General features: G+C 40.0%; 1 protein-coding gene across 1 annotated transcript in view; it reads right to left on the bottom strand.

The window, feature by feature from the left end:
- Window positions 1-416: 416 nt before the first annotated feature.
- Window positions 417-19,358, bottom strand: part of TNFSF11 (TNF superfamily member 11) — a 32,942-nt gene continuing 14,000 nt past the window's right edge. Inside the window, exons 3-5 of the mRNA XM_090258410.1 lie at window positions 8,120-8,165; window positions 7,941-8,039; window positions 417-1,617 (exon numbers count right to left, since the gene is read on the bottom strand). Coding sequence (XP_090114536.1) covers window positions 1,196-1,617; window positions 7,941-8,039; window positions 8,120-8,165 — 567 coding nt within the window. The 3' untranslated portion in view covers window positions 417-1,195. The remainder of the gene's footprint in view (window positions 1,618-7,940; window positions 8,040-8,119; window positions 8,166-19,358) is intronic.

Below are 19,358 nucleotides of genomic sequence, written 5' to 3'. Positions count from 1 at the left end.
TTTCTCTATAACCTTTGGAAAGATAGAAGTCACATTACCCTATTGTAGAGGACAAGATCATAGAGCAAGACAGATATTACAGAGAAGCACAAAATCACAAGGCAGGATTTCTTATAAATTTATTTTCATACCAAAAATTTTTTAACATTCAAAGATTTTTATTATACAGTATAAAATAATTCCCACTAAATTAAAAAATAATTCTTTTGCTGATAAGCCACTGATAATTTTTCCATCTAAAATTTTTTTAAAAATTTATAATTTTCAGGATTTGTAGAAAAAAAACCTGTTCAATAATTATATAAATACTGTTATCTTTATTGGCAATGTCAGCTTTCTAAAGTCAATTAGCTTCTACATTTAAAAGGCACCTGGCAGCCAATATTCTGTTTATTATTCAAGGCATCCATTTTAAGTTTGTTTTTTTTTTTGCATAGGTTTAACAAGTCTGAAAAAAACTATTAAGTTAAAAAGAATGAAGAAATATAATACAGTTGATATTAAAAACCATTTTTTCCTTTAGCTGCAAGTTTTTCCCAGGGGATTTACAAAGTGCACCAGTTAAATATGTCTGTACATTTAAAACATTAAATATGTCAACAGTAAGACATTTTTAAATATTCTGAATCAAATACTATAGCACAAATATAATTTACAATATTTTGCACAGAAAACATTACATCTGAAATATAACTTTAGATATTATATAAAAATACATATATTTTCTCTCCTGATTAGAAAAAAAAGTATCTATTTGCAGGGTTCCAGCATGATGTAACAATTCAAAAGAACATAACCCTTCAGATGAGCACCCATTTGCAATTAGAGAACAAATACACTCTCTACTTCAGCTGCATAGTGGCCACTAGATCCAGAGAATTAACCCCTCCCATGGCCTAAACACAGTTTTCCATAATTGCTCCAATCTGTTTTAATTCCAGGAGTTCACTACAAAATTTAAAAACCACTGTGTAAGAAAGCCTTCAGACTGTAACACACCTTGAGTCCAACATCTTCTTTTGGCTGTAAATAAACACACTCTCTACAGCATCAAAAGCTTAAATAGAGTCCTCTTATACCATGTGGGTCATACCTCTGAGTAGTTTTACACACTTATATACATTTTTCTTGGTTTGTTTAAAAGAAGTTTCCATACACCCTAGGAAATACATGATAATGCTCCACAAAATGAGGGTCAATCTAAATCTCGTACTTTAAAAGCCCCAAAGTATGTTGCATCTTGATCTGGATCCAGTAGTGAAGGGTTGGATACCTCGATGCTTATTTCCTCACCAGACCGTAACTTAAAAAACCCTCCAATGTTTATAGAGTAAAAATGGAATTCAGAATTCCCTGACCAGTATTTAGTGCTTCCTCCTTTCATCAGAGTATGAGAACTTGGGATCTTCATGCTGGTTTTAGTGACATATACCATCAGCTGTAGATACTCCGTATCGAGGTCTCCCGAAGTTTCATGATGTCGAAAGCAAATGTTGGCATACAGGTAATAAAAGCCATCTTGGTTGACTATTAGTTTTCCATTGCTGAAAGTCATGTTGGAGATCTTGGCCCAACCTCGGTCATGGTACCAGGAGGACAACCTCACCTTGTGCAAACCTGAGGAGAGGAGAGGGACATCGTTTAAAATCCACCCCTTCAATGACAAGGATATCTTCACAATTCTATGAGGTTGGAAAAAACATAGCACAACAGATATTGTTCCAAGAAGAGAATAACTTTTCACAATTTATTTTCTAAAAGGAGAGAAATACATTAAGGTGTACTTAGTGCTCCCTGCTAGGCACTCATTTTTCCTGTCCTCAAGGAGCCTACAGTACACCAGGGATAAGTATAGTATGTGTTCAGGTAAGAAGTAAGTTATGAACTCTGAGAGGAAAGGTGCAGCTAATTGCTATTGGAATTAAAAGGAAGGAGATATGATCCCCTAGAGCAATCAAGAGTGACTTTGTGGAGTTGCTACTAGCCTTAGAACTCAAAGGAGAAATGGAATTCAGCCAACAGAAGCTGAATGTCATTCAAGGTTGAAGGAGGAGAATGAGCCAAAGGCAGCTGAGACAGGAAGCAGGAAATAAGGATAAGCAGAGAACTTTCATACTTCACAAGATTCCATCTTCTCTTTTAATTCATGGAGAAGAGTATGTAGAAGGAGATGAAAGTCTGGGTCACAGTAATTTAACCAAAAGGTCGAACTCCTAAAACTCTATTCTCATCACCACTTTTTCCCTCCTCCAACAACCCAGATGCCTCCCAGGCTCACACAGCTGAAAAGATGCTCCCAGAGGAGTTCATGAAGAAAATATTCCTGCCATTGTATTCCCCAGCTTCACAATTTCACAGGACCCTTTGTGACCAAAGTGTCACAGAACCCCTCCTGATGGACCAGAATTCCTTTTTAGCCCCTTCTCACCCTGAAATGTGGAGACAGCCATACTTATGCTGCTGTTCTGAAGCACTAAAAGTTTCTAACAATCTTCTAAATCAGCAGTGTGTCTAATGCTTTTAACAGCTTCGGTCTTTAGTGTATCATATTATGTTAAAAGTTGTCAATACCTCTATACCCATTTAATATATCATTTGTGCTTATGTGGACACCTATTATTCAACAAGGTATCAACTGGTGAGAGGAAAGTTGTTATGCTGTGGAAAGTCCAAAAACACATTTATCCTCCTGAAGATCTTGTAAATACGTATTCTAAATTAAGGTCGGCATCTGTTAAGATTTCAACAAGGCTCAACAGAGCTGAAGAGTCTCAGATTGGGGTTAGGGTTAGCCTCTGCAGCCAAGGCAGCTAAAGAGAAGTTCATTGCTGCATGCCACACACACACACACACACACACACACACACACACACACACACACAAATCAATCCACGATTGGCTTTAGGCTTAAAGTAAATTCCACAGATCCATCAGAGCTGGCAGCCCTCTGGTTACAGTGGGTTTTTGGGAGATCCTTGCAGAATCAAAAACCCATAATGGCTATCTTCCCAAAATAGGCTAAATCCTGGGGAGCCTTGAGCACCTGCAGCTTTCTCTAGAGGACCACAGAAAAAAGAATGCTCTACTGTTTCTGGAGGACCACTAGGCAGCCTGGAATATGGTCTGGAGATCTTGACACCAGGCTGTTCCAAGAACAAACCAGGTGGTGGAGCCAAAAATGCACAGAGGCCAAGCTATAATGGGGCAACCCATGTTTAGGCCTGTGAAGTAAAAGTCAGTGGTTAGAATCCTTCTGTCCAGGGACAGTATATTTATTGAAATCCACATCTCCTCCATATGACGGCATCAAGACAAGCCTGAGAAGACTTTACAGGCTTTGCTGCCTCCAAGACCCACAACACATGTCCTTTTTCACCGGAGGTCCTACCTCAGGTCATCCCAGATTCAAACATCCCAAGTGTAAATGCCATCCCATGGTCCTGAGTCAAGGTGAGACTATATGACTATTCATCACATCCTCATAAATACTAGTAAAATAATTCTTCCAGACTGATAAATAGCTATGCAATCCATTGGCAAAGCTAAAAAAATTAAAGATGTTTCCCACCTCAAATTATCATGTTTCCTTCCTTCTCACCCTACTCCTGAATTCAATACTTGCACAATCAATTATTTGTCTTATAGTTTATCTCCTATGGTGGCTGTTAGAGAAGAGCAAAATGGCAAAGGTGAAGTCTACCCTCTCAATGGGATAGATCTGCTAGGGTTAGACCAAGGGCTCAGAGATATGACCTGGGAAGGCAAAGAAGGAACATGAACCAGAGAAAGGTGAAGACAGGACCCTTGACTGCACGCCACTCCCACTGGTAGCTAAAGTCAGGTGAAAGGAGTGTCATTTCCTATAAATCACATCTCTGTTTTCATCCACTCACTTATCCATTCATTGATCAATTTAGTTGATCAGCCGTTCAGTAAATGATGTTGTCCTTTCTATGGGTATTCCCTCTGCCCATAACTGAGAATTCTATCAAGCAGTGTACCCTCAAGGCACTAGCCACTAGTAGTGGAGAAAATGAAAAATAGGCATATACAATGAAAAATATAAATTTTCATTTCTGCATGTCAATAGCCCATGGTTGAGGTTCAGTTGAAGCAACTGACAGTGAAAGCTCCATAAATTAACAGCAATCAGGAGAGCTCAACCCAGGGAAGAAACAAAGGAGCCAGAAGACACAGAGGACTTGGATCAAATATAGGTGGGCTGAGAAAAGAGAGTATTGTCAGCGAGACAAACTGTTGGAACAAAGGATGGCATACACACAGTGCACAGAGGAGAAAGAATGACTCCTGAACAGACAACAGTGGAAGACGAGATGAGAAGATGATGCTGTGGTCATGGTAAAGGGCCTCTCATGACAAATCTGGGTTTCCACCATTAATGCTGATGATCTCTCACTCCAGCCACCAGTCTCTATGGTCACGGCTGTTAGGTTGGAAAAGAAGCTTCTACAAATATTTACCCTGAGGATCCCCCTAAATAAAGCCACATATTCTGACCTCACAAAATACTTTGCAATACAAGAAGCTTATTCAAGAAGCTTTGCCAAGGCACAAACTCATCATCAATACAAAGAAGATTCTGATTTTTCTTATGTGTTATTAAGTATAAAGCAGAGGCCCCAAATGAACATGCAAAATTAAAGCCATCTTCCTTTGAAGTATCTAGTACTGGCCAAAACTGGGAGATACATGAATTCAAGGGGTGGTTGGTTCAGTTAGAGGAACAGATTTTATTTACTTAAACAGAAGCACATACTAACACACTGCACTCAATCTCAAACTCAATAACCATCAGAAAATAAGCAGAAATCTTTCCTTGTTTTTTTGGCAATGATTTGATGCTAGGTGCCTGGAGAGAAAGCTTTGAAACTAAAACACGCTTGTTATTGCCAAACAGACTTTGGCACATAGTCTAATGCAATATTTATCATGTGCCCTTCAAAATGAACTGAAGAGATAAATGCAGAGTACATTTGTAGCACACACAGCTGATACATCAGTATTAATTTGATTGCCTTTGCTAAGATGTAAAATAGTTTTATACTCAGAAAACTAGTGTAGCTCCACCATAAGGCACATACACACGGAGAGAGAGAAAAATTGTTTATGAAGCAAATATCTGCAACAGAATAGACAGATAGTTTTGGAAAATCTTCTGAAAACTAAAGAGTCAGTTTCTCACTTTCTGTGCCTGCAGTCAGGAAAAATCCCTCCACGGTTCATGTTATGATGCTAGTGGCTTCAAAATTGTTTACTAAAACCCAGATTTTTTTTTTTTTAATTTTTTTATTTTGGTTTTTCAATTACAGTTGTCCCCTTTTCCCCCAATTTCTCTCCCCCACCCAACCCACCCCCTCTCCCGCAATCATATCCCTCCCCGTTGTCCATGTCCATGAGTCTTTCATACAGGCTCTTTAATTAAACCCTTCCCTTACTTATCCCCCTTCTCTCCCTCTCCCCTCCCCCCTATTGACTGCTATTCTGCTCTTTGTTCTATTTAGTTCCTTTGTTTGTGTTGTTCTTTAGTTTCCTGTATTAGGTGATATCATATGGTATTTTTCTTTCTTTGCCTGGCTTATTTCACTAAGCATAATTCTCTCTAGTTCCATCCATGTTGTTGCAAATGGCAGGAGTTCCTTCTTTCTTTCTGCTACATAGTATTCCATTGTGTAAATGTACCACAGTTTTTTGATCCACTCATCTACAGATGGGCACTTAGGTTGTTTCCAGCACTTAGCTATTGTAAACAGTGCTGCAATGAACATAGGAGTGCATAAGTTCTTTTGAATTGGGGTTTCAAGATTCTTTGGGTATAATCCTAGTAGTGGAGTCGCTGGTTCAAAAGGCAGTTCCATTTTTAATCTTTTGAGGTATTTCCATACTGTTCTCCATAGTGGCTGCACCAGTCTGCATTCCCACCAACAGTGCAGTAGGGTTCCCGTTTCTCCACATCCTCGCCAGCACTTGTTGCTTGTTGATTTGTTGATGATGGCCATTCTGACTGGTGTAAAATGGTATCTCATTGTGGTTTTTATTTGCATCTCCCTGATGGCTAATGATGTTGAGCATTAACCCAGATTTTTTTAACTCCAAGAAATATCTGCCTTAAATCGTTTTTAGAACAAAATGGAATATGTATAATTATTTAATTAAACTCAAATAATAATAACAAATTGTGTTCCCTGGGTGCTTGCTAAATGTCAGCTTCCACACAGAAATGTTAGTGTATTACCTCATTATATCTTTGTAGCTACCCCAGGACGTAGATACTCCCACCATTCCAGTGAAGAAGGTGAGGCACAAGTGATTCCAATAATTTGCACAAGATCACACAGCCAGTAAATAGTACAGTGAGGTGACAAACCAGGCAGTTAGACTTTATAGCCCGTGCCTAATCACACAATGTTAATTTACTTCTTACAGAAAAAAGAGGAACATAAGAGCTCAAAATTTATTTCCCTCTGACAAATCCAATTGGCCACAAGGTAGTTAGATAATAACCTATAATATAAAAAGCATAAACTTGGGAGTCAACTAGAGTGGAATTCAACTTCTAATCCCGCTACCACTGTGACCTTGAGCAGGTAAATTATGTGGACCTCAGTTTCCCTGTCCACAAAATCTGAATGATAATCACTACCTTGCAGGATTGTAAATAAGGATTAAGAGATAATGAATACAGAGTGAAGCGCCTGGTACACATAATGTGTGTTGAATAAATGGCACAATAATAATAATAGCAATAATGTTCAATTTTCACTCTATCATGATCTTCTTTCCCCTGGCTGGTTTGGCTCAGTGGATTGAGCGTCGGCCTGCGAGCTAAGTGTCGCTGGTTCGATCTTCCAGTCAGGGCACATCAGAGAAGGAAAACTCTGATTCCAAAAAACCTCCGCTGCCTTGAGGCATACCTCTTCAGGGGAAAGGCTAAGGGAGTAAACCCCGACAGAAAATCCGGAGCCGGAGTCCCTAAGGCGGTTTGACGTTGCAGTCAACACCGGCAACTCCTGCGGCGCACCTGAAGCCAAGCTGTATTGACTCCGTCTTTCCCTTGGATCCTTCAGCTGCGAAGAGAGGGGGGGTCTGCTGCATGGGCAACAGCAGACCCTCCATATTACCCTGCCCAGGCTCTGTAGCTTCACTGGAGAGGACACTCCTGCATCATTGCAAGATGTCGATTCAACACAGGAGGAGACAGATACCGTGTCACTCCCGAGTCGGACTGCACAACCATTCTCGGCGGTGCAGATAGACTCTTAAGAAGCTACACCATCGTCTCTCGAGATGGACGGCTGCCGACGATGATCTTCTTTGTAATCTTTTTGATGCTCCAATATTCCAAGAGTAAGCAATGGGGATTATATGAGGAAATGGCTGGGGCATTCAGGTAGCTGTCAGAAAAGGACTATGGGCTTCCTCATTTCCAAAAGATATCAGATCTCTGTTCATTGAGCTAAATTTTCACCCAGAGAAAATCATAACCACCTGAAGGAGGAGTATGTTTCATTTTTTAGAGTTACTGACTAAAATATCACTCTTGTCAAGCCCATACCTGGAACTCTGCAGAGATGGCTGAGTGTATGACTACCTGGATGAATTCATGTATGTCCCAGGTCAGCTTGGGTAAATATAGATGAGCATAATAAAGGATTGTCCCTCCCAGTTATGCAATCTCAATTGGCAATCATTTAAAATAAATACACTCTGATTATCTGAAAATGAATATAGTGTGGTATCCATTCAGGCATGATTGAGAATCATGTGGAGCACCCACTGAAGACTAAATGATCTTTCTTCTGATCTAGAAGTTATGGGCTCTCAAACATTTAGTAACAGGCTCATAATAGGTTTGAGTATTCAAATGGGGCTGATAAATGACTCTTGCAATATTTTTTAAGCTCGATGTAAATGCAACTTACCTGATGGGATGTCAGTGGCATTAATAGTAAGATGAGCATAAGGTTGTGTATCAGGCTTGCTCCTCCTGGCCAGATCTAACCATGAACCTTCCACTAGAGCTGGATATGAGAAAAACCATGTTAGTCCAAAGAGTAGTGACCTTGTGAGGTTTCAGATATTAATACAGAGCCATACTTACGTTTTTCTGCTCGGATATACTGAGATCTAACAATATGCTGTAATTCCTGAAATAAAAAGAAGATCTTATTTAAACATCCTTTCAATAAAGCAGTAAGAATTCAGGACTGTTGGACATACCATAAATAAATCCTCTTTCCTTTAAAATATGCCAGAAGTATAACATATAGAGAGTAAAATTCCTTGCTATTCCAGGTAGCTATCAAGCAAAGTTCACCTCAAAGAATTATGTTGATGTGTTTTAAAAGTAGACTGCCTAACAAAATACTTTGGATAATATGAAAAAAACACAATATAAATTATAAAATATAGAATAAGTGAACATAATTAAAAATTTACAGCATATACACAAAGGGAGATAAAGTTAACAAAGAACATGACAATTAACACAGAATATAGTACCCTCTTAAATCTTTAGGGAAGCTCTGTTTATGTCTATTTCATTAGTAAAATTCTGTTATAACACTGCAGGAAAGAGAATGATGCCTAGCTCCCAGTGGTTAGTTTTTGTTTGTTTGTTTGTTTGTTTTAAAAGGTCACAGTTTGTTTAAAGTACTACATGGAAGTCTAAGAGCTTTTAGAGTACCAATAATTAACTTAAAATATTGCTGCAAACAGGGGTTTAGAAGCACGAGTCAGAAAAGGAAAGAACATAAGCACATGAAGAGTAGATAATTGCATATCTCAACTGGAGCCCTGCGAATGGAGGATCCAACAGGTGAATGCATGCTCACCTGAATAAAGACCTTAGCTATCATTAAACAGGTGGAGTGAACAAAACTTTGTGATTTCACCTTGGTTCAAATCCTTGCTCAGACACCTATTTGTACTGAGTATATTAATAGCAGCTCTATCATATGGTGATTGTAAAGATTCAATGAGATAATGCATGTAGGAACTTAGCAGTGTCTATAAATTCCTATTTCTAAATATTAGAATTGCTCTGGAGAGATTCCTAATTTCTGTCATTGGGATGACCACGCATGCTAACAATCCCCCTCCATGATATTTAAAAGATAGGCCATATAGCTAAAGTTCTTTGAGTATCTGGAGAGAATTGCTTTGAAAAAGATGGTAGATAGACAGACAGACAGACAGATCCAGTAACAGCTTCAACTGTTAACAGTTGGAAGGGTTCTAGAAATAAGACAACACTGACTCTTTTCTCTACCTCTAGGAGCCCTAACCAAGATAGATGAGAATCTATTCCATTTGTAAAGACCCTTGGAGGAGACAACACAGCTGTCTTTATGTACCTATTCTAAAGTCCTAAAAAAATCACAATGTGATGGACTTTTAGAAACAAACCTTAGAGGCTCATCCGGGGCCATCTTCTGCCCTTGCTCTGACCCAGGGCACTGCACTGCACAGCTCTGGGAGCATGATTTACAGGAAATTCTAGGCAAATGCTGCCCCCTTTGAGTTGTACGGCATTGGCCCTAAGACAGGCATTGTTCTTCTCCCCACGCCATCCAACTTTTATTTCTTTCTCCCGCTGACCTCCTAGCTCCCAAGTCTCTCTCATGACAATTTGGATTCCCAGTGGTATCCTGATTTCTGGAGTTTCCTGGTTTGGTATTGCCTGCATTTACAACAGAGATTTTATATATGCACAATGTAGCTCTATAAATTGTATATATCTATGTAAAATATAAACATGCTATATATATAAATATATATACACACAAATATATATCTATTTCCTTATACATTTATAATGGATATATAAATATATACTGTATGTATTTATATACTTACCATACAATGTATCTTTATACATTTATATATGCAATATATGTTTACCTGATTACTATCTCTTAAAAAGTTGGAATAAGAACCTTTATGAGAGAGGAATTCAGAGATTTTCTACCCCTCATTTTTCTTCTAGCCCAGCTCTGTCTCGTCATCAGAAGGAAGAAGGAGAAGAAGGAAAGGAAGCAGAGCCAAGTATGGCATATGCCTACAAATTCCTGTTTCATGCTTTTCTACTGAGAAGAAACACGTTTATTATTGAGAAAAACAAGGAAAGAGGCTCTGTTCTAGCTCAGTGGTTTTCAGACTTCAGCATTCATCACAGTCTCTCAGAGGTCATGTTGAAACCGAGTTTCTGATCCAGTAGGTCTGGGGTGAGGCCTGAGAATTTGCATTTCTAACAGATGAGCTGGTACTGCAGGCCTAGGACCTCAATTTGGAAACTGCAATCCCTCTCCCACCCCAAGAGATGTCAGAGATGGGCAAGTCTGAGACCTTCTTGAAGTCTGAGACCTAGGCCAAAGAAGTAACAGCTCAAGTCACTAATCAAGTGGGCAGAGAAATTGTGTTCCCTTCCCTCCTGGGAATGAATGTTTCCTGCCCATTAAATCAGTGGTGCCTACGTCAGATTTGTCACAGAGCCTTTCCGTTACAGGAAAATTCAATAATCAGCATCATTCAGAAGCACTTTCAATGTGTGCTATAAAAAAACCTGTGGCATAACCAAGTATTAATTAAAACTCTAGCTAGAGACTCATGAGGTAATGCTGCTTTCATGTTATATCTATTCTTGGGTATCCACAGACTGCAATTCCTCTCAGAAACAATAGAGACATTTCCATGTGAAAAAGGGGATAAACAATATGTCTATAACCTTAGGCTACAAAAAGTATATTCTTAATATCTGTTCTTGTATCCCCACTCCATCCCCAATTTTTCTTGCACTCTAAGATTGATGTTATTAATCTGCATAGATAACAACCACAAACAACATTCTTCTAAGACTACACTTTGGGGTGCCCTGGTTCCAAACCCAACCAGTCTAACTCTATTAGATGTTGACTTTGTAGTTTTGAAAAGAAGCTCCCCTAGATGATTCTAATATGTAGCAGGTACCGAGAAACATTATGGCTAATTGAGTGTTCCAATGGACAGTTATTTGGTGACATCTCAATTTAGTCATAGATTTATTATACCCTGACAATTTATATATATCCCACATATTGAAAATTAAATAATCTCTTACATGCATAGCCAAAAATGCTTTCGCTTACCATATTTGATTCTTATTAGAATCAGAGGCTGGGTAACTATTACTAACCTCATTTTTCAGACTGGGAAATGGAGGCAGAGAGAGAATAAGAACCACCTTATAAAGTTGGGAACTGACCCTATGCCTTCTGACTCTTCTTCTAGAGCTAAAAGCCCATATCCCTTTTTAAGACACAGTCATCAAATATACTCCTGAAACCTAGGAGGAAAGTGGCAATGCCCAATGATGGGGTTCACAGCATGCTACTCCCCAGAGCAGCACCTTGGCACACTGGATACTTAAAGTTGAAAAAATTTGAGAAAGAGCAGGTGCAAGAAGGACTACCTGACCTCCTCCCTCTCCCCTGAAGCAGATCAGACCCTCATGTAAGAGATGTGCTCTTACATGAGGAAAGACCAAAGGATGCTGAGAAAAATCAGAATGAACAGGCCCCAGTTTATTGCGTTAGCTCATGCCCTTTTGTCCTATCACATTTTCCTGCACCTTTCCACTCTTCATCAAACCTAGTATAAGCATTCAGGTTTACTGTATCCTCAGGTCTTCATTTCCTTAGGAAGGTTCCCATGTCATATAAACCATATAAATTTGCATGCTTTTCTCTTGTTCATCTGTCTTTTATCTAACTTACAGGGATCCAGCTGAAGAGCATCACGTCTCCAAGTACACTCCACAGAGAGAAGCCACTCTGTTTTGTCATGTTCTCAAAGTCAGACACTTTGTTATATGCAATTAAGTATGGATCTTTCTTGAATTCCCTCCTAATTAATAGTTTCCATTTTAAGAATTACAGGAAACCCTTCTAGAGGAGTATCCAAATTCACTCCAAATGGCAATTCCACTTACTTTTTAAGCCTTGAATTAACATTTTTTATTTTCTTCAACATTCGTTCTCTACTTTTGTCAAATTAATTTAAGTGTTTTAAAATTTGCAGAGTTCTTTATTCCACAAACTTATCATTCAGACATTGTTTCTGGTTACTTTAAATTCAAAAGTTCTGATTATCTAATTTGGGGAAAACATTACAAAGAATATCATAATTCCTCTCCTTTGAACAAATTGTTCAGATGCAAAAGATCTTTTTAAAAAGTGTTTTATCTTATTTTAAATCCAGCTGTACATTAATTTTTAAAAACCAGTTAGTTAACTCTTTGGATGAACATTCAATGCAATTATATGTTGTCTACACTATCAGAGTGCCCACAGATTTGCATACAAGTGTAGACAGCTTGACGCACTCCCAGCAAACAGCTTCCAGCAGAAGCTGGAAACAAGTTTCCAGGGTGAGGAAGCTGGGCAAAAGGCCCTCTCTGCAATCTTCTCTTGGCTAAGAACCACTAAAGAGAACCCAACGTCCTGCTACCCAGGAAGACCAGAAATCTGTCTTCTCAGAATACAGCACGTTTAGCGTCTGTTACATGCAAGGGACAGAAATAATTGCCTCTGAGTTCTATCAACTACCCATGACAGCTTAAGATCATTACCTATAAGTTACTAAGAAAATTCACATGAATGAATGAACTTATATATGGTCACACTGTAGCAAGGCTTTTCATATAACTTATGCATTTTTAGATAAACATAATTTGGGCATAAGTTGTGATAGTTTCATTTCACCCTTCAAAACAGGACAAAAAGGAAAACTGAACCCCTGGTAGGCAACCAAACAAATAGCTGCCAATTCAAGCATAAAAGAAATCTTCTGACATACTGCCACCTAGTGGAGGCTGTCCAACATTGACAAGTCTGAGGCACCATGGCCAGGCTTTCCAGATTTGGAACTGCCCTCTGCCCCTACTCCAAAGTGCTGAAAACAATAGAAATGAGAAAATTTCTCATTAAAAAAAAAAATCTTCTCATTGTGGTATTTTTATATTTAGGCTGCATTAAGTTTTCATCTTTGCTGTCAGAGTACTCTTGAACGGACAAGAAAACAAACAATAATGTGTTTTTTTTTTAAATCTCAACTTTTATTTCACTCAGAAAAATGTTGGGATTTCACAATTTCTTCTCCAGGAAAGAAAGTATACAGACAATCAATGTGATTGTGTAACTGTGGTCTCTAACATTGCTTTTCTTCAACTTCTCCTGAACTCAATATCCAAGAATTGCAATTCCCAGCGGTGTGACAGGGAAAACTGGAAGAGTGCAGACGAAGTCTTCAGCCTGTTGGGGCCAGCCAGGCTAATATTCATCTTTTGACAAGATTTAGGATCTCTTGCCAAACATAAGGACTAGAGAGACATCCCAGAACTGGCTCAATCTTGATAAGTCTGGGCCACTTAGGAGAGGTTGTTCTATATAAGAATAAATATAAACACCTATGAGTACTTTCAACTCCTTTGAGCAGTTATGAGAATTTTGCTCCAGGTAATATCAACATTTACAGCAAATGGTAACTAAGCTTGCCTCTGAAAACTCAGATGAATAAATGGCCCAAACAAGACTTTGTTAACATTCCAATTCAAGACTTAATATTATTAAGTTGGTCTTAAGTTTGTTAGACTGCAGTGGTTTCTTTTTTATTTTTTTCTTTGTCTTAAAAAAATAGTATACGTAGATTTAAGCTCTCACTGATGATATCCCCAGCTGTAAAGATTCCCTGAAAAGGTCAGATTGGTGAAGACTAGGTTTACCAGACTGAAAATCCCACCTGTGTATTGTGATGTGAACTGTGTGATCCATGTGGTATCTGTCAATCTGAGCACAGAAGAAGCAATTTGTACAGCCAGATGCTTCAGAAACCACTGGCACCAGCTCGTAGCCAGGGTCTCAGGTGGCTGCCTCCCTCCACAATTCCAGCAGCAGCTGCAGGGACATCTGGCTGGTTGAACAAGGATTTAACACCCCGCTTACCAAATATAATAAAGGGTTCATACACTTGTTAACATATGTAATGCATTTATTTTAACATCTTAATGATACCCTTCACATAATTCTTATCCAACCCAGTTACAAGAATAGTGTATTAATCAGCCGAGTTAGCACATGAATGCTGCACATGGGTTGTTTCTGAAAATGAATAGTCAGTTTCCTATTCCTGCAGAGAAGTCCTCCAAACTTCCACCTTGTATATAGCTCAGAAACCCACCCCCTCCTCTCCTGCCAGAGGGCCACCACTTTCCTTCAAGCTTCGCATTTCTCATTAGCATTAAGGTAATAGCCTTCTATCTCCTTCCCAGTCTCCCGCTCTCCTCAGCCTAAAGTACACGTGGGAGCAAGTCCCTTCTCTTATGAAAATCCTTCTGGGCTGTCTGCATGCTTCAGGAAGAAGTTCACATTCCTTACAGGGCTTATAAAGCCTGACAAGGAGATGGTTCTGAGATGTTCTAAATTAAAACCATAGTGGTCAGAGAATAAAAGAGACACAACAGTTAGCCCTGTTAGTAGCTGTGGACCAGCTCAGACAAAAGACTGCTCACATTCCCATATGTCTGTTGGAACTTCAGGGGCAGAGCCCTATGGGTTTCCAGGACAGGACTGAAGAGGACAGGAGCACTGGGGTGCAGGGAAGGCAGGTCCTCACCATCCCCACTGGGGGAGCAGCACCCCAGCAAGAAGAGGGAAGGGAAAGGGTAGACCTGGTAAGAGCCACCTCCAACTTCAATTTGTAACTTTACATTTTGATCCCTAAATAATTTATTTCTTAATATAAATTACTCATTTTAAAAATTCTCCAGCAGACAAAGTCTTCTCAATATGCATTCCACCTCTCTGACATTCGCATACCCTCTCTTAATCTCCTAATCTCTTCACCTCCTGACTGAATCACCTGCCACCACCCCACGCCAGCTCTGAAAATTCTTGGGGAAGAACTCAACCACAGTGTGGACTGACCTCCTCCTCCCACCTCAAGTACAGTCCCCAGGGGCTCATTTCTCTCGGAAGAAGCTGGCTGATTGAAAAAGACACATCTTTGCAAACATGTAATGTGCACTCTCCACTGAGGTGCTGAAAAAGAGTGCCCTTGTTTCCTAGAGCACAGGGATGCTTTCCTGGCAGTGGGATGGCTATGCTGGGAAGAGAAAATTAGTTTTTATTGTTTAACATTCATGGGTTAAATGATGAAGCTTCTATAGTTGAAGGTCCCCTTGCGTTTTATAGAGCAGCCTGAAGACAGTACTATTAGTCTTTGTAACAGTCCAATTTTAAAATGCCTTGTGCTATGGTACTTGTTTAAAAAGTGTGGTGTAAGGGCTTGGCAGAGTAACTGCAGTGTGGCATCTTGGGCTAACTGCTGTGTGCCATGTCTCTGCCTACTCCTGCCACTGGAAACATAATCATGGCCCTTGACATGAGCACAGCTGTTGACATTCACAACACGTCATCTCCTCTGAGGAAGGCTTACTCTCACACAACCTCCCATAAGTGTTTCTGGTACTATGATGAGACTCAAAGAGAAATAGCAGTACCAGGCCAGCCACTGTGGACCAATGAGGCCAGGAAGGAAAGGGGTAGAGTGGCCAGTGAAGGGCCTCCCACCTCAAGGTTCCTAACCTGTTCATGCTCCAAAGAGGCAACAAGCACGCTTCTCGAAGAAGTAGGAACACCACCATTTTGGGAATGACTTCTAACACTTTACAAATCTTCCTGGGCTAGCTTCTGGCAATATTAAACAACCAGTCACTTGGTGACAACAAAAATAGGGATGGGCAGAGATCACTCACTTATTCATTAAACTAGTTCTTTAAAACATTTGTTCAAGATGGAGGCTTAGACGGACACGCTCGGTCTCCCTCTACAACTAGAGTGGAATACAACTACTTCAAAACGAAAGATAACTAGAAATTCCAGAAAATAAAGCTACACGGAAGCCCAACGCATGAAGTTATAAACCAGCGGCACCCTTTGGGCAGGTAGGACGAGCGAAAGGGGGCGGTGCTGTTTGCGGTCGCACCTGGGACAGCGGCAGGGAAAACAATCCCAGCGGCAGGGAGAACAATCCCGGCTGCAGTCAAACCCTGGCAGCTCGCGACCCCAACGCTGGGGAAAGCAGCCACCACATCGCCTTGAACAGTGAGGCCCAGGGGGGGCGGGAGGACGGATCCCGGTCTCCTAGCGGAATAATTGTGTGAATCCATCTTGGACGCCCGCCCCCAAAGAAAGCGACACAGGGCTGCGAAATAGGTTGCGGACAGGCGCCGGTCGCTGGGTTGTGACGACAAAGCACCACGGCGCAGCGAGAAAGGTTGCGGAACGGCGCCGGTCGCTGGGTTGTGACAAGTACACAGGCACTGCCCCCTACAGCCGGCCCAAGAAAACAAAACCCATCTGTCAAAATGAGGCACACAACCATAGAAGTACCGGTGGCTCAGCTCACTAGGCAACAGATGAGGAATCTGACAGATGAACAAATAAGAAACCTGTCAGAGGCTCAGTTCAGGGCCATTGTTATCAGGTGGCTTACAGAATTAACAAAAGATCTGGAAAAATATGAGAAAGAAGCGAAAAACACTCATAACGAAAGGAACAAAACCACATACAAGACAGATTGTGAGGAAAAAAAATTCAGAGTTCATTTCAACAAACCAGAATACAGAGAAGGAACGGGAAGCAACGATGAGAGGATGAGAAACCTCTGGGACAGCTATAAAAGGCCCAACATAAGAATCATTGGCTTGCCAGAGAACAAAGAAGATGAACTAGAACTTGAAAAATTGAGTGAAAATATAATAAAAGAGAACTTCCCAAACTTGGGGAAGGAAATAGACTTACAGATCCAGGAAGCACAGAGAATTCCAAAAAAACTGGACCCAGGGAGAACCACTCCAAGACACATTATAATCAAAATGTCAAAAATTAAAGATAAAGAGAGAATCTTAAAAGCAGCAAGAGAGAAGAAAAGAATCATGTACAAAGGGGTCCCAATTAGACTATCAGCTGACTTCTCAAGGGAGACCCTGCAAGCAAGAAGGGACTGGCAAGAAATATTCTAAGTAATGAAAATCCAAAACCTACAACCACGAATACTCTATCCAGCGAAATTGTCATTCAGAATAGAAGGACAGAGAAAGTGTTTCCAGGACAAAATAAAACTGAAAGAGTTCATTAGATCCAAACCACTGTTATATGAGATGTTAAAGGGACTGGTTTAGAAAAAGGAGAATCAAAACTATGAAATCTAAAATGAAAACTGCATCACAAGAAACAACAGAAGCTAGGGAATTGAAACAAGGGCAAACTAGACAGGCAACGAGAGTGAAAAAAGAACTATAGGTACGGGGAACATATTGGGGGGAGGTCAACAGGGAGGGGGAATGGGGAGAGGGAGGGAGATGATATAGGAATTGGGGATCATGGTGGGAGGGAATGGAGTGGACGGAGAGAGGTTGAGAAGAACTATATGCACAACTAATGGACATGGTCTAAGAGGGGGGGACAACTGGAGGGAGGGGGGCCACAAGGTGGAGGGGAGCAGAGGGAAGGGAAATTGGGACGGATGTAATATTATAATCAATAAAACACATTAAAAAAAAAAAACATTTGTTGAGCACCTATTGTGTGCCTGCCAATGGGGAGAGAAACTACACTTCACACAGTTCATGTCCTTGAAAAGCTCACATGTAAGTGAGCCAGAGCAGTGCCAGACTCATAGAATTGAGTGAGTGGCTCTCACCTCTTCTTAGGATGCTTACAATACCTTATTCGTCCCAGATGCTATATAAAGCCCTCCTGTAAAGACAGACCAGCCCTACTGGGAGAGGATTTCCAAAATCAGAGAACCTAGTCCTGAACTACCAAATCAGAGTATTTGTGACAGATTTGGGATTTATTTATTTATTTATTTATTTATTCACACAAGGCCCCAGGTGATTAAGATCAGCAGATATGGGTAACACTGCCTTGGGCATCCTTTTCTCCAACTCCACAGGTTGTACTTCTCCTAAGATAAGCCACTCATGGTGGAGCATCCAGTCTGTTCTTTACCACCCTCCTCTGTAACCCAGGACCTTCAGTTTTGTTTGCTTCTGAAATCTTAGTCCAAGATTGCATGCCACGTAATTAGATGCTCCTCTTTCAGACATGGCCTTCCTCTTCTCTGCTTCTTTAGAAATGTCAATCCAGAATGTCTAGAAGTACTTCTAGCATGAAGATAGCCCACCTCTGATGACACCACTCACTGGTTATTTCCCTCTTGCAAACCACCCTACCTTTTGCCCCAGGTCTCCCCTGAGGTTGAGCACATTACAGCCAATAGCCCATGGTTGGGCAAAGGCAGTATATGGCCTTGAAGTTTTAGGAAAATTCTGTGGGTCTTACCTCAACTCTCCCATAAAGACAGCTTTTATAAATACTAGATATGACTGGGGTTGATTGAATTGCAGTTCCCAAAACTGTTATGGCAAACAGAGATGAAAACCCATTGGAAAACCACTACATGACTAACATCTTGATTTGGGAACATCGGTGTCCCAAACCCCAAATTTCCTTGTGGGTTAACATGAAAATTTCTTGGGATATATACTCTTATATGCAAAGGCAAAGAGATAATGAATGGGGTTTAATTTTTCCCCCCTTTTTTGGGGGGTTGCAGTTAACTAGGAAGCAAACAAGAATAATATATAAACAACTCTGATGATTATGATTTCATAAGCAGCTAAGATCCATTCAAATTCTATTTAATTCCCTATGTACTTTAATTTTAAAAATAGAAATAGGTTTCTTGTAACAACTGACACTGGAATTCTAAAGGTATCAGCTTTACATATAGAAAAAATAAACATTTTGATGAAATTTCTGGTTTTAAACTAATGTTCTTGAATCCACAAAACTTACTATAAACTGCAGATGATGATCAAGTTTTAGTCAAAGGTCAGAGAGGCATATGCCTAAACAGACTTTTGAATATTCCTTAAAAAGATGCATGTTATTAAGTCGACTTCTAAATTTCTCTTTCCTGCAAACTAAATAATTCTAAAGTATTTTAAACTTTAGAAAATAAAATTTTGACCATTCAAATTTTTCACTGATTTGTGTTAATTAACTCTTGTTCTCATAGCGAGTTCATTTTCTTGCCTAAATAAGATTTAGTGACTATCAGAGACTGCTCACTGTCACCTAGAATTAATTCTCTCCTTTTTTTCCAATTAATTATAGACAATCCCCTTTCTTAAGCTTTTTTTGGGCAACTGCCACTCAGCTAGAGACCACATTGTGCAGCCTCCCTGGCAGCAAGTTACAGTCTTCTGCATAAGTCCCACCAATAGAATACTACTA

This window comes from Furipterus horrens, unplaced genomic scaffold (genome assembly GCF_987537825.1).
Source record: "Furipterus horrens unplaced genomic scaffold, mFurHor1.1.pri manual_scaffold_12, whole genome shotgun sequence".
Classification (NCBI taxonomy): Eukaryota; Metazoa; Chordata; class Mammalia; order Chiroptera; family Furipteridae; genus Furipterus; species Furipterus horrens.
The sequence above is the reverse complement of the archived record's forward strand: the minus strand, read 5'-3'. Positions and strand labels throughout refer to the sequence as shown.